Below are 16,052 nucleotides of genomic sequence, written 5' to 3' on the forward strand. Positions count from 1 at the left end.
GAGTTTATATTCAGAAATTCCTGGATTGATTGCTTATATGTTCCATGAAGATGTGTTTTCTGCATTTGCTTGAATCTGGCATTAAGTAGAGCTCTGTTCACTTCATTATTCAGCTATTTCTTCAGTGTTAGGTCAGTATATCAGTTAGCACCAGTGGTCCATTGCCGTTATAAGCCATGCATGTCTATACATCATCCTCCTTCCAGTGTGTTTTACACATATTCAGTGCTTTCAGATCTCAAGCTATTGCAGGCCTTTGCAATACTTTATTAAAGAGCTATTTCATTAAATACGACTCTTAACTGATACAGTCTCTCTAACGCACTGAGACAATCATATTGCTGAAAAATGTGAAATAAAAACATTCTAAAAAGTCGGATGTGATTTCATTAAATGTTAAGAGTTGTAACTTTCTATATTTCTGCAAGCTCAGAGTTTCATAAGCTTTTTAAAGATCCTGTTTTGTGGAATAAGAGTGTCAATGTCAATTCTCAGTTCGTGTTAGATCAGCGCTGCTTTTTTTATACAAGAAAATGTGATTTTGACAAAAGCCGAACATTGGTTTGAGGTAGAACTCGTCTCACTATGGTTTCATTAAAACCGCATTCAGTGCTATCTGAAAGCGTTTGTTGATAGTAATGGAGCCCTTTCTCTGCACAGCTTTGCTTACTCAGAAAGGTGTCAAAAGCATGAAGAAATGAGACATTTATTTTTACCTATGTAAATATGTTCCTGAGGCATGAATGAATACATTCATGTTACAGACTTCACACATTGATTTGGTGTTCTATGATTGGTGGCTTTTCCATCACTGTAAGTCATTCACTGCCTGGTAATTAGTGTTGTGTTCGCGTCGGTCATGTCTCTCAAGGAAACACTGTGCCCTTGGTCTTCAGTAGGCACCGGGGGAAACCAGACATTAAGCCCTAATTGATAGCAAAGGGAGAGTGGGGCTTAGCATCTTTTCTGCTGACTGTAGCAGCCGATACATATCAACTCAATGTCCTACGCTGTGTGAGACAAAGGACCTGCTCTTATCAGGCTGTTGTTATTAGACAATAAAACATTTTATTATCCTATCTTTGGGATTTGTAGCCCCAAAACAAAATGCAGCCAAACCTGGTTATTTATCTAATTTTAAACATTGAAACTACACTGAAAGATTTGAGGCAATCAGAGCTGAAACTGCACACAGAATTATTCTGAGGGCAATAAAACACCTGAGTTCTTTGCAGGAGTGTGTGAACAAACTGTCCTATTAATTCTATGGGGGATATAATGATCTGTACACTGGGATTGTCTGTCATTGTCTCATGTTGGTCCTTGACTTGCATGGCTGTTCATGTGGTACTCGTACAACAGATGTTATAGCAGCAGCAGTGGCTTCATTTGTAGCCTGCTGTATTTTACTTATTTGTTCCTGGCAGCTTTTAGAGAAAGAAATCCTTTGGAGCATTTTCCTGAAACATGCAATTTAATTTCTCTAAAGGAGCTGAATATTTGTAGGAGCTGATTGTATTACAGGTTAATGCACTGAAGGTGGTGTTTAGGTGTGACTTGTCAACAAAGCAAGAGGGCAGCAAGCCTGATATTCTTTTTTTGAAGCTTCAATTGCAGTTTTTTTCTCTACCCATGGTGTCAGCAGTTGCCGTTGATTCAGGGGATTTGCAGCTCCACATAAAAAATGCAAACATTTTGTTGCTGTAAAAATGTAGTTTAGTAAGGTTTCATTTTCCTTGACTGCTCTAGAACTAAAATATTGTAACATTATAGGTCTTACTTTCTGATTTAAGGAAAAAAAAAGCACCCAATTTTAGGGACCATTCACTCCAGTGAAGCTGCCTTAGTACTCCAAATATGGAACATAGAAATTTCCAAGTGCAACACTACATCTTATTAAAAATGCTTCCTTCAAAGCTCAAGACTGACAGCTTGGCTTTGTCCATCAGTTATGCTCCAGAAGAAATGCACATCATCTTGTCAGAAAAATAAGGAAAGTGGCAGCACTCTCTGGAATTGTTAAAATCCTTGGGACTAATTGTACTCTTAGATACGGACAAATATGTATATATAACTTCAGTTGTGGACAAGTTCAACACATTATTCCCAGAGGCACAGTCATAATACTTCTAAAAAATTGAAATGGACCTCAGTCAATCCAAGACAAATAACCAAACAAAGTTTGACAGTGGTGTTCACTTCGCCAGTTATGTTTCTGTGGGGAAAAATAAAAAAATCACCTCACTGAAGCACCATAACACACATGCTCAGGAAAATTGTGCCTTGAAATTTGTCACCTTGCGACTCCCAGCAGCATTCAGCAACTACTCACAAACTGGTTGGGCAATACACAATTTTTGCCAGCACCCAAAGGTTGCCAACAGTACAGAGTTACTTTGCTCTGAATGCGATGTAGATTTGTATCCAGTCCTTCAGCTAAACCATTGTATTTACCTTTAGGAAGAAAACCAACAGGGCTTTCAATCTTGAAATCTGGGAAATCTTCAATATATCTAAAGTTTGTGCCATCTCTTTGGTGATGTCACAATACAATTTGATTTCTGTGTTTGGGAGAGTGGACACAGCTACAGATTAAAATAAATAAATAAATATACAAATAGACAAACAAAAAAACCCCCACCACCATAAGTAAGTTGTTTGCCTGCAAGAAATTTGCATCTCTGCAAATGTTTGCATGCAGTTTTTTTTTGTTTTTTTCATGCAACAATCTTGTGAGAAAACATAATCGCTCCAGAAATCAATGAGGGGATTGTTGTTTGCTGGGCCGTTTCAGTACACACAGTGACCTCTGTGTATTTTTGCCCTATACAACTGATTTTCAGTCACTTTTTTTTCTCCTTTTGTTTTTTATACATATAAAGTATTAAAACCAACACGTGTAGAAGAAGTTAGGCAGCCATCAAGTTGCATTTACAGCATAAGGAGGTTGTGAAATGTATTTTTATGCTTGTGTTTGATGTGTTTGACTGAGTTATCGTGTTTCCTTAATCCACACTAAATGTAAACAATCTTCAAGTAAGGCAAATTCAATTTAAATCATTTGAGTCATTAATTTTATTGCAGCTGTTACCTGATTAAAGTGAACAGTTTGAAATCCAGATGCAGATTATTCTAGTTCTCTGGGAATGGATATAACAGCTTCACACCTGCTCCGTGTTCTCCGTCCATATGTTGGCTCTTTTTGAAGGTGTTAACCTGCTGGAGCAGCTGAAAAGCAGAACAGATTAAAGTTTATGATAGAACTTCAGTTGCTACCTTAATCATCACCTCCTTTCATTTATTTTTAAACATAAATATTATGCTGAATATGGTCCTTGTAAATTAATGCTGTTTTTCAAGTTTTGCTTTGCATTTGTCATTTTCAGGATATAAATATGCACATATATGACATTATATCTTCTACAAGTAATTGGTAGTTCTGCATAAATGAGCCAAAGTAACCTTTTAATAATGCTGACTTTCTTCTTTGGTCTTTGTTGGTAAAAGATGAGTTAAAGTACATTGTAGTGCTAATTTTGATGCTTATAACTCTCTTGTTTTCATTTGCAGAAGGAGCTGAGTCTTCCCAGAAGAGGCAGTTTGTAAGTACCATCTTAAATGTTAAAGAGATATAAAGTAACTACCTCTTTTATTGATGCCCACTGTATTCATTGAAATAGTAAGGTGTGCTTGTCCATTCTTATGAGCAACATGAAACTCTTAGAAGCTGTCCATTCATTAGATTTGTTCAAATGAAAGGAAATATTTACATGAAAGTTTAAATAAAGTTGTAAAGATGCCACGATATACGTGTACACTGAACATAAAGCTGAACAGTATTCATGGTATTTGGAAGGTTTTCAGACTGTCTTACATTTTAGACATGTTGTCTTTCATCTAAAAATGTACTTTAATATTATTATGGACTTTCCCCAACTCTCTACCCATACTACAATAATACTACAGTACATGAAAAGTGGTGTTTTGAGTGCTTTGTAACTCGAGGATAAAACTCTGAAATACCTGGGAATGTCTGATTCTCAACATGTAGAAAACTGTTGGACAAAGGTGTGAGTTCAGTAGTTTTACTATGCAGATTTTCTTTCTTTCCCAGCTGTTCTGTGCTAGTTGATAAAGTATTAGCCTCATTTGGGCTCATTGTATTTTGTGTTGTTTGCCTAAAATAGCTGTTCTGTAACCTATTTAGCTAATACCTATATGAGTTCTTACCTTAAAGAGGTTTTACATATTGAAGGTGCTTGGTCATATACTCTCTAGAGTCTCTCTCTCTTAAGATGATGTAAGTAAGTGGAAAAACAAGTCAATTTTCCTTAAAAAATCCTTTTATAGCTGGAGAAGAATGGATCTTGTTAACCCATGGCATATAAATTAACCATATTATACATGTAATCATCTTGACATGTCAGCGTATATATGACAGCTCTTGATTTGTTTTGTTGGAATGGAGTACTTGCCTCCCCCCCCCCCCCCCCCCCCCCCCCCCCCCCCCACACACACACACACACACACTATCATTTTGGAAAATAGAGGGAATAATTGACCTCTATTTTTATAATGGTCTGTGTTGTCATCAGAAAAGAACAGACATTTGCACTTATTCAGACTATCCTCCTCAGGCTGGCTGTTCACATTTGTGTTCACAAGCTTATCGAAGGTGCTCCATGGGCAGATGAGATGCAGCTTCAAGCCATGTGAAGCCATAAAAGACTTCCTCGACATCGATCCACTTTAGTTTGATTTATTTCCTGGTGGTGAGAGAGTTGTCATGACACCTTGCTGCTCTCGCTGCCACCTCACCAGAGAGGGCAGGTACTATAATGGAGGTGACCCATTACTAACATGCTGCTGTGAGATCACCAACTGCACTGGTGTATATTTAGCGAGCTAGAACCTCTACTGACCTTGGTAACCATAGTAATGCTGTTTGGATATGACAAACTTCATATGGTGGCTTCAGATGTATCAAAGCTTACTTTTATTTACTAAGCCAAAACATGGTTGTACTAATTTGTTATCTTTTAAAACAAGAAGAGAATATCAATTCTCATTAGTATTAGAGCTATATCCTCACTGTTGGTGCTTATTATGTGTGGTTGGGTCACATGTTGATATGACATGTACGAGCCGATTAAAGAATATGCTGGGGGGGAAAGCCAGATGCTCTGGCTACATCTTCTAATCAGTGTAAGAAAAAGTGCACTGAATTCAAAGTGCTTCCTTAGTGCTGGCTCAGTGTTGATTAAATCTCTGTAGTCTCTGAGGTTTTCTTGTGACAGAGAGCCATCTACTGAACATTTGATGTCATTAACATGCTGGCTGATGCCTTTTAATTAGCATTATCCACATTTTCTTTTCATTACTGAGGGCATTTGTGTTTATTTTTTTCCATGGCAGCAGAAGTGATGGATTACACCTCTTCAGACAGCCATATCTACACTTGTTTCCAGTATGAGTCATTCTAGTAGAGATATCAGTTTAACCTATTTATAGACTGACCTTAATAGTTGGAAGTCTTTTGCTGGGTTCTGAGACTAATTGAAAATCAATTATTTGTATGCAGATCAACATGGATCACAGGATTTCTTGACCATGGTTTTAGATCCTGTTTCTCATCCCCTGCCTAAATTATAGCCTTTTGCAGTTTTAGTGTACTAAACATGTCATTCTGTCTAGCATCATCAGCTGCTTTGCCATGCAACAGGATATTAAGTGGCTCTGTTGACTGTAGATTCTATTACATTTAGTTTAACAGATGCTCAACCATGCTTCATTAAGTCAGTCTCTAGTGTTTACGGAGACGTTTGAGTCCTAGCTCACAGCTATTGCTAAATTTTAATTAGGTAGTCGACAAAATGTTATAGACCATTAAAAAAGATCAGTAGTTATTTCTTAAAACCATAAATGAGTTCCTTTGACATTGCTTGTTTGTATAGGCCAACAGTCCAAAACAGAAATATATTTACTTCCAGAAAGAAAAGGAAGGCAGCGTATCTAGAAAATTGGGTGTAGTTAAATCCCTTAACTTGGGAAAAAAAAAAAAAAAAACGTGAAAATTTTCAAAGTTTTTATGATTCTTAGATTCATTTTTATTTGCACAGTAAGCAGGTTTTTTTTAAATGATGTAACCAAACGCTAGCGGCATCTAGTGGTATCTGTCTACACACTGAACAGTTCAACATACAAGATACGGAAAACAGCTAGTTATTTTGTATTCAAGTACTCTTAGAGTTTATTAATTATTAATCCTTTATTTATCCAGGTAAAAAATCTCATTGAGCTTAAAAATCTCATTTCCAAGAGAGACCTGGCATCATAGCAACAAAAGTCACATACCACATAGGTATATAACATTTAAAACAAATACAATATCCCATACAAACATGTGTAAAATATACAATAACAGCACAGAGTAAGCTGAAATATTTCACAGTGGCTGCTGTAACAGTAGTAATCAATTATGTTAGTCACCAGAACGAGTACTTGCAAAATTCTGAAAATGTAAAAGTATTTCTTTTTTACTGCTATAGGTAGTGTATGTCAAGGCTGCAGTTCTATTGAAAATGAATGGCATACCGTATAATGATTAGTGTGTGTTCTAGTCTTCTAGTCTATGCGTACAGAAGAAAGATGCATACAAGCACATTAAAAACTATTTGTGACAAATAGTTTAGCTGCTGTGATAACTTGGATACGTTGGGTGTGGAATTACTTTGTGTTTCAGTAGAGAAAACTGATTTGCAAAAGTCAATATTCAAACAGTGCCACTGTGCTTTTCAGATCAACGATGGAAATGCCTCCAATTTAGCAAAGTACCTAAAAGATCTGTTTAAGAAATTCAAGGTTACTGAGTTCTAGTTGAACATCCAAGCATTATTCTTCGTATGTTATCCTGACATACATGGTACATTTTGTTTGAGGCAGCTGGGAAGGCCATATGCTAGGTGGGTAAGTTAATGTAACTAATATTAAGCTAATTTTACTAATAGGGTTAAGTTATGTTAGCTTACATTAGCCTTATATTAACCTACTATCATTCAGTCTGTATCGTATCAACAAAATATATGTTATTTTGGTAGCAAATTTAATCAAGAGTAATGTTATTCTTTTACTTATACACGCTATTAACTTTCTTTAACACACAATGACCATAAAGGTCAGTTTTACAGTGTGGAAACACAACAATACTGTTTACTACTGGTTACACTGCAGATTTGATGAGAACACCCAGATGCTGTGCTTCAGTTCTTACTCAGCATTGTTGCAGTAAAGGCAGAACATAATTGGATAATAAGTACCCAAGGGAAGCTGAACAAGCAAATAGGAAATCATTTGAAAAACCAGGTTTTAGCCCAAAGGTTATTGGAAAAAAGATGTTAATCTCGAAAAAAACGTAAGAAGAAAAATATCTCCACATGTCAGCTTTTAAAGGTAAATCAAAGGTTGGTTTAATCAGTGTAGTCCCAAACCATTTAATATAATTTGTCCTCCAAAATGTACAGAAGCTGTTCACTGAATTTCTCAAGGAAATTCTTTGTTATTGGTTATATCATTACCTAATCTTTGTTTCTTCTCTAACAAGTCTTTTTTTTTTTTAATGTGACATCATTTAGATGACAGTCCCAGGAATCAAGTTCCAGCACTGAGCAACTTTAAGCAAGCTGTTGAATTCAGGTCTTTTTAAATAAGGTTTACATATTTGTATTCATATACTGAGAGAAAGGTAAGAGGAAAGTATGCATGGATGGTTAGATGTTCTAAGGCGTTCCCAGGCCAGCTGAGAGATATAATCTCTCCAGCGTGTGCTGGGTCTGCCCCATTGATGCCTCTTGGGCGAGGTGTTCCTCTCCCAAGAGGCATCCTTGTCAGCTGCTCAAACCATTTCAACTGGCTCCTTTCGATGTGGAGGAGCAGCAGCTCTGAGCCCTTCCCAGATGGTTGAACTCCTCACCCCTGTCCGTGATCTCGTTCTTTCGGTCACTGCCCACAGCAGTAGATTGACTGGTAAATTGAGAGCTTCGATTTTACACTTTACCACGACGGACCGGTACAGCATCCGCATCACTGCAGCCGCAGCACCGATCCGTCTGTCGATCTCCCTTCTCCCGTCACTCATGAACAAGACCCCGAGATACTTGAACTCCTCTACTTGGGGCAGGAAATCGTCCCTGAGCTGGAGTGGGCACTTCACCCTTTTCTAGCAGAGGACCAGGACTGTAACCTCTAGTTTGAATTAAGGTAGTATAAATCTATTGGATTTAGCATGTAGAACATATTGCCAACCACATCTGAAAGTGTTTTGTAGCTGTTGTAAGAAATTACAGTTTAAAAGCCGGCCAAGAAAGCCAATGTGATAATTCATGTAACAGTACACTGTCCCTTACAATAGCAGTGAATTAAAATGTTACCCTTGCGCACAAAGTATTGTGAAAAAAGTGAATTTTAATTTTAATTTAAACCTGTCTGCACATCCGGAAAAAAATAAAATAAATAAAAAATAAATATTTGACATTTTAAATAGCCGTACATTTGACCTTTTATACTCTAGATACAGCTTTACACCTCCTTATGTGGCACTTCCTGCTTTCTACGTCTGCAGTTAATGCAGTGTTTGGTGTCATCTGCAGTACCTCTTTGCTCCTCAGACATGTTCGTAGTAATAAAGAATTCATTAGTGTACTGTCTGAATGAGTGAGGTCTCCTTTGCCCTCTATATTTCTCCAGCCAAATCCAGGTTGCACAAAGCATCATCCTACAGCACCTACCTTTTGCAGTTCCTGTAGCTGACTCATTGCAAACACGTTTTCTGGAAATGTGTTTCTTTTACAGAGTGATGTCAAATTATTCCTAATAACCTCAATCTTTTGTAACTCAGCAACTCATTCACAGATAATTTCCTGTGAGTCATTGACTCATTTCAACTTCTTGGGATCTTGATGGTCTGGCAGTACGAATAATTTTGCTGATGATGAATAATAATTTTCAGGGTGCTTTAAATTGCTCCAGGACACTCTGGGTGCGTCATCCTACTGTACTTCTTTGAGTTTCAGTTTATGGCTCCCTAGCTTAAACACAAGCACTTCATCATTTCTCAGTTTCGCTGCATGTCTCCCTTTAAAAACAAAGCAAAACCAAAAAACATCTTTGCAGTTATTTCTGCGAGTTTGATTTACAGTCCTGCTTCCTGTACATTGACGGAGGCAGACTGGCAGTTAGCGATGCATTTTGTTTCTCTTCTGAAGATGACATCATCCCTGTGCTTGTGTTGACATCGCACGGAGCAGCCTCACATTAGCGTCTGTCAAGGTGACTGCACGTCCAAGACTTGCGTTAAATTTCTGCTCCGTAGCAAGTCACCAGCTTGTGAAGGGGTTGTGGTGGTGGTGGGGGGGCACAAATGTGCATGTGTTTGAAGGAGCAGGAGGCGTGTATTAGGGGAGGGGAGAAGGGGTATTGTCCTGCCTCCATGCCCTCCGCAGGCAACTGAGGATCTCATTTGACAGCTTCAAGGTGGAACGTGGAAAGACCAAAACAAGAGCCGTAGCCCCCCCACCCCCTTTTTTCCCTTTTTTTTTTTTTTTTTTAAACCCCCTCCCTTTTTTTATACGGGGGAGAGAAAACCAATCCGTCTCATCGTCCTGTGGTGGCTGGGTTTGGCTCTTTGTCAGTGCAGGGGGGGGTAGTAGACAGGCAGTGTGAATGCATATCATGACCACAATAGAGCAAACGAGCACAGTTCAGCCATGAAAGCCCAGCGGGAGAGGCTGAGAATTCCAGGGCTGACGCTAGAGTGAGTATTTTCCTCCGTTATCCTACCCAGGAGACGGCTCCTCTGAAGTATGTAGCTTGATCCATCTCTGTGTCTTATTTGTTGCTGTCTTTTACTGTTGCTTTATGCTGTTTGCTGTGTTAGCATTAGCAGCAGCAGCACCTGCAGCAGGAAGTCTAAAGCCAGATCTTTAACAGCTAGGTAACAGCAGCTTACATGTGCTCGCGTGTCTGTGTTTATGTTCATGTTCACAGATTTATGTTATCATGCACGGGCATGTGATGGACAGATACTGTAACGTGCCACGAAAAAGGAGTGCCGCAACTGCACAATATGTTTTACTTGCTGGTGTGACACAAGCAAACAGTGCACACGTAGAAAGCATTCACAGAGCAACACCTATCAAGAGTGTTGAGACGATGTTTGTTAGATGAAGCAGTGAAGCGTTGAAGGCTGTGTGGTTTAAATGTCAGTTTCCGCTTTTATCACAGCTCTTGTCATTGGTTTGATTTCATACACTTTTTATTTAGGTCAACAAGGCATTTGTTATGGTTCCCTCCATTTGAGGATTTAAAATCTGCATTTCAGGATACATTTTTACAGTGTTAGTCATCCATCAAACTAGACTTTTCTAAAATGTTTGGAATGGAATTTAGCAGATAATGATTGTATAATATATTATGTCATATTTTAAAAATCTCCAAGCAAACATCGCCCACTAATTATATTTGCTGTGATACTCTTGTGATGTCGGGGCATACCAAATTGTGGTTCTGAATAAGGTTGGTGATGATATAATGATATAATTTTTCACATTGGCAGCGAATCCCAACAAAAGTGTTAAACTGAATTTCCTCTCCAGTGTTTCCCAAAGATTTAAATTGTAGTGATGGAAGGTAGACAGGAGTGCATGAAAGGAAGTGCTTTTAAAAAATAAATAATACCTGATATAATTTGTCACAAACACTAGAGAGGCAGATACTGAGTATTAAGTAAGTTCCTCGTTCAATGGATGGATTACAACTCCACTGTTTTGGACTGCAGCTGATAAAAATAGTCGCTGTTCTGCTCTTTCGGTGTAGCAGGTCCAATTCTCTGCTTGGTGCAGGTGCTTGTTAGACCCTGCAGCAGGTCTTCAGACCAAAACAAGGTCTGCTGTTGCAAGCTGCAATCCAGTACAGTTGGAGTACATCGAGACTGTGGGATGACAGACTCAGGTCCTTAATTTTGCTTAACTGCAGCTGGGTGGTTAGTGCACGATGATATCCCTGTGCTGGTGGTGTTTCTGTAACATCGTAATAATGGTGGTCTATGATCAATATTACAGCTGACCAATGACATTGTCTCAGTATTCCGTTAGCATAAGCCAAGATTGTTTGCTAGTGCTATTTATAAAACACACACACACACACACACACACACACACACACACACACACAAACCAATCACTAGCAAGCCAAATTAAGTAATGTAGACTTTTTTCCTTTTTTCCCTACATTGCAAAGCTATTCCAACATGATTGGTCAGTTGCAATTTTGATCCCGATACCAAGATTATTATGATAATGCAGGTACAACAGCAACATGAGGATATCAGATGCAACATGGTTAGCAGTGATGAACTTTCAGAATAAGAGCAAGGGAATTGTCCAGTTGTAAATGGTTATTATTGTTTTGGACAATTCTATTGTTTTGGAAAATATACAAATAAATAATAAATTCAGACTATATTGTGCAAAAGGCACATATCTGGGAGCTAACTAACTTGGATAATTAATACATGTGTTACTGATTCAAAGTATCTACAGTTCACATGTCGTGGTTCTTGGGCAATATGAATGAAGTCTTAATGGTTGTGATGAAATGATTAGTGGTTTTAAGCTTAGCAGGGAAATGTCACTGTAAAAACCACATGGAGAGTTCTGGTTGTACCAGTCATCAGAAGAGTCTGTCGTAAAACATTCTCACCTTTACAGGACCAAATATTCTGCAGAGCAGACAGTTATGTTGAAAAATGACTCGATACACGAGGCCACATAGACTACAGTAGAGAAAGTGAAAGTCATTCTGTATGGGCTGACCAACAGGAGATTCACCGTCTCTAAAATCAGTTAAGACTGGTTAATCTATAACTGCTTTTATGAGCATTTTAGCGAACGCACATGATTGACATGTTTTGTTTTAGTCTGAATAGTCTACAAGGTCAGACATCCCCAATGTTAAACGAAAACTGGCGAACTAGACAAATGCCTCGGAGACCTGCTGTTCAAACACAACTTAAGTTCATTTGACAGGGATCATTTACTCTTCATGATGCTGCTGTTTTCATCTGGGCATGTGTCTGAGTTGTGGGGGTTTTGTCTTTGTGTGCGTGAGTGTGAGAGAGAGTGATAAAAGACAACTATTCACTAGAGTCCATTTAACTTGCAGCCTCACTCCCAGAAGCTTGAGCCCTACTCCCACTAGCCCTTGCAGTCCGTGCAGCCCACTGCACGCTTTTCATTTCTGGAGGTAAGCAAGAGTTCTTCAACCATGGATGTTTTGTTTTGAAGGGCCTGTTGGTGCATGTTACCTTGTCTTCACCTGTCATATGGCTCAAGCGCGACAACAAAATCATCTGCCATTGAAATGACATTGAAAGGGGAGGACGTGATACTTATATAATGTTGATAATGTCACCCCTTCCCCCATCTTGTCCCTCTCTGTTCTGAGGTTTAGGCTTCTCTTTCATGTGCTAAGTAGGATTTGTGGCATTTGCAATACATCAAAGTTAATTATGGTCTCAATCTGTGTGAATCCCAGGCTTGTTTCATTTAGGATTGAAGAGTATTCAAAACAGTAAAAGCTGGTAATGGTTCAACATCAGGGCTTATTGGTTAGATCTCAAATAGTTTATAATTAGATTTTAAATGATGCGTGTCACTCTGTCCTCTCTCCGTTCTCCACATTATACCTAGCCAGATGCTTTAAAACTGCGATTGTTCATGGGCCAACTATGTGTGCTTCACTTTGAAATGACAGAGTCAGGTTGAAGCCATCTTGCTGGTGAGGTAATGTTTGTATAACTACAGGTGAGCTGATCAGGCAGTCTGCACACATGGCATGAAAGCACTAGATGAGATCTTTGTGTCCTTGTGTCCTCTCTACAGTCTGTGAGTCTGTACAGTTTTAGCGAAAGCAGGTTTTTTTTGCCTCCTATATTAAGTTTAGACAAACATTCTGCAGCATATTCTTTCACCATTGGCTCACTTTGAGTGAACAGTCTTAGAGTCAGTTCATTAAACATATATGTTTTACTGATATGAAGAGTGCCACGGTCTTCTGTCAGGTTTATTCAGCCTGAATCTAAAGCACACGTGCCAAGAAAAATGGGTGGAATCAAACTTGGAATGAATTTTTCTGCAGCTCATTCAAAACGCTCAATTCTGAGAATTTTCTGTATCAATGAATAGCATGAAAACACCCACCCATTTCACCTCTGGTCTCCTCTTGTTCCTGCTCAGCTTTCATAGAGAGTCAAGTGGAGCAGGTATTTAAGTGAGTCAGCTCCATACAAGAATGTAGAAAGGTTTTATTTTTATATATATTTATTGACATTTTCAGATTTTATTCATGTGCCAGTGGACATGGTCACAGCTAAGAAGCCAAATCAGAACACTTGTGGTGATCCTATAGGACCATTACATAGCAACACATGTACCATCATAATGTATATCAATATATATATCAACTGTTTTTTTTTTTTTGTTTTTTGTTTTTTTGTTTTTGTTTTGTTTTTTGGATCTTTAGCCATCAGAATTGTTGTTGTCGGAAGGACAAGGAAGATGCCTAGCGGATTTACTTTACCAAGTGGATCATCATGCCCTTGCCATATTGGTCCATTTGATTGACATTTATTTTAATTATGTATTTTTTTTATTTTCAGTTGTTACAGACGGGACTGAGGGATAGGACAGGGAAAAAGAAAGAAAGAGAGAGAGGGAGAGAAAGAAAAATAGAGGGGAGAAGAGATGGTGGGAAGGGGAAAGAAAGAAAATGTTTTGTTTCATGTTTTTTGCAATTTCATATTTAGATGGACAGTCGTGACCTGCCTTAGTGCTGATTAAAATGTGATTTTAGGTGCTTTTGAGAAATTAAACCTTTCATTTGCTGACATTTAATAAGAGATGTATAAATTTAAAGGCTGCACAGCAGTGTCTGAATGCGATATTATCTGGCAAGAGTTGCAAAATCTGTCTTTGAATATTAGTCCCAGTATTAGTTGAGCCATGTTCAACTTCTTTGCCTGACAACATAGTTGTTTGCCAGATCTCTGAGTCAGCAACACTGCTGCGTCAACCCTGGCCTCAAATCCTTGAGGGCACTGGGGCTTTTCACGCAGTGCTAAAGATGGTGAATCCGGCCTTAAAAGATATTGACTCCATGGTCTGAAAACTGCAGAGTATTTGCTCTTTAAGAGATATGAAGATTTAGACTATATGGTCTAATAAAGTAAAATCAGAGATATTGCTGGTTGAACTGTTAACCCACTGGAACCTGCACTTAATAACATTTTCTGAAAATGTTTTTTTTTGGTTTAAAGTTACCCTATGGAGTAATTTACCGCCATTAGTGTTAATATGGTCACCATTAGATTAATAGAATCCAACATACAGGCAATTCACACGAGTCAAAGTGTTCTGACTCCTCTAAATCCTCAGTTTCAGGCTGACTTATTCTTAGTCTTGGCTTTTCATGTTCTCAGAGACTGTGACATGCCAAATACAGTGATCTTACAGTGAGCGCTTCTCTTACCTGCTGTTCAGATGTTGCTTTTACAAGGGGCAGCCAATCAAAAGAATTTTAAAATGACTAATTTTAGCCGTTGGATGAACTGACGAGCTTACCCAAGGACCCGCTTTAACATAAACAAAGATAGTTTCCATATTAGTTTTAAACTGAGTAATTCAGTGCTATTATAGAAAGAGTGAAATAGTAATTATAAATATATGGACCTAGAAATGAATACAATAGGTTCCCTTTAATGGTTTTGATTCCTTCTTTTAAGAGCTACTAGAAAAAGAGGCACAGCAACCCTGATTTTTCTACTTGTGATGTCAGCACAAGCAGTGACCTCCCTATTCATGCTGCTCTATGCAAGTTTGACTTTGAACCATCTGAACTGCCATTTCTAATGTGGAACACAGAAACGGAGCAGGGCCATAATTAGAGTGAAGGCTGTCACGCTGGCCTGTAGGGAGAAGGACTGAGCCACTCTGACAGAATACACACACAAACTCAGGTTTTACACGGATAAAAATAACTTCTGATGACGACACAGTCGCCAAAGATTGTGCATGTGAAGTAGCAGTGGTTAGGTGCCAGTCTTTGTTGGTTTTGCATTCCATCTCTCTTCCTTAGCTTTTGAATCCCTTCCAGACAGCATACTTGGCAAGTTATTAGACTCATTGCTCATTGCTTCCTGATGGTCTTCAGGTCTGACCTGGAACTTCCTCAGTGAGGATTGCAGCCTGTCTTTGAACTGCTTTGTTGTCCTGGTTGAAGAATGATATACTATCTTAATCTCACTGGCTGTAGCAAGATTTTATAGTTAGAAATCTAGGTGTAATAATGCTTTACATAACTGAAATAAATAACTAAACAAATATACAAATAGTTAACCAAATAACTTACGCTCTTATTAAACGTGCAATATTTTTGAGACATTTATTCAAGTGTCAACTCTGATTTATCAGCAAAAACAGACATGTCCTCTTTATTAAAATGCAAGTTACTCTTAATCAATCTTCTAAGGTACATTAGTCTTTGTGTGCATGTGCTCACATGAGGTTCACATCTTTTTTACAACTTGAAGCTCAGATGAGAAAGGACAGATGTTTTTATGTTGGATTGTGAAAGTGCCATCTTCAGTATACTGACTGTAAACTGTGCATGTGATTGTGGGACTCTTATCGTTGCTCTGGAGCTGTAAAGTGTGTTTTCAGGGCTGAACTCTGCTCTTCCCTGTGTAGAATTATCACTGAATAAAACTACTTTGGGAGAAGCTTTTAATGGTTCCTCTTGTTTGAGATATTGTTTTGTTTGGAGACCTGACAGCTACTTCAGAGAATTTGCCTGCATGCTTTGCACGTTACAGGCTGCGGTGATCAGCTGACCTGAACTCTCACACATACGCGCAGCACTCAGAAGTTACATTCATCACTGAACTGACGGAGCGAATTGTTTGCATGTGAATTCCCAAGTTTAGCTCTGAGATTTTATTTATT

At 38.4% G+C, this 16,052-nt stretch overlaps 1 protein-coding gene across 6 annotated transcripts in view; it reads left to right on the forward strand.

Moving 5' to 3' along the window:
* mast4 (microtubule associated serine/threonine kinase family member 4) overlaps positions 1-16,052 on the forward strand; it is a 97,746-nt gene that overhangs the window by 44,322 nt on the left and 37,372 nt on the right. For 3 of the 6 annotated variants that reach the window (XM_085280194.1, XM_085280195.1, XM_085280196.1), the window contains exon 4: positions 3,571-3,602. In XM_085280194.1, the coding sequence (XP_085136320.1) occupies positions 3,571-3,602 (32 nt within the window). Of the gene's footprint in view, positions 1-3,570; positions 3,603-9,473; positions 9,809-12,216; positions 12,298-16,052 lie in introns of those variants that run through there. The other 3 variants (XM_085280192.1, XM_085280193.1, XM_085280198.1) reach the window with 2 other exon arrangements.

Source organism: Mchenga conophoros, linkage group LG7, assembly GCF_057382185.1.
Source record: "Mchenga conophoros isolate Kocher_MC1m ecotype Shallow Benthic linkage group LG7, M_conophoros_male_GT1.1, whole genome shotgun sequence".
Taxonomy (NCBI): Eukaryota; Metazoa; Chordata; class Actinopteri; order Cichliformes; family Cichlidae; genus Mchenga; species Mchenga conophoros.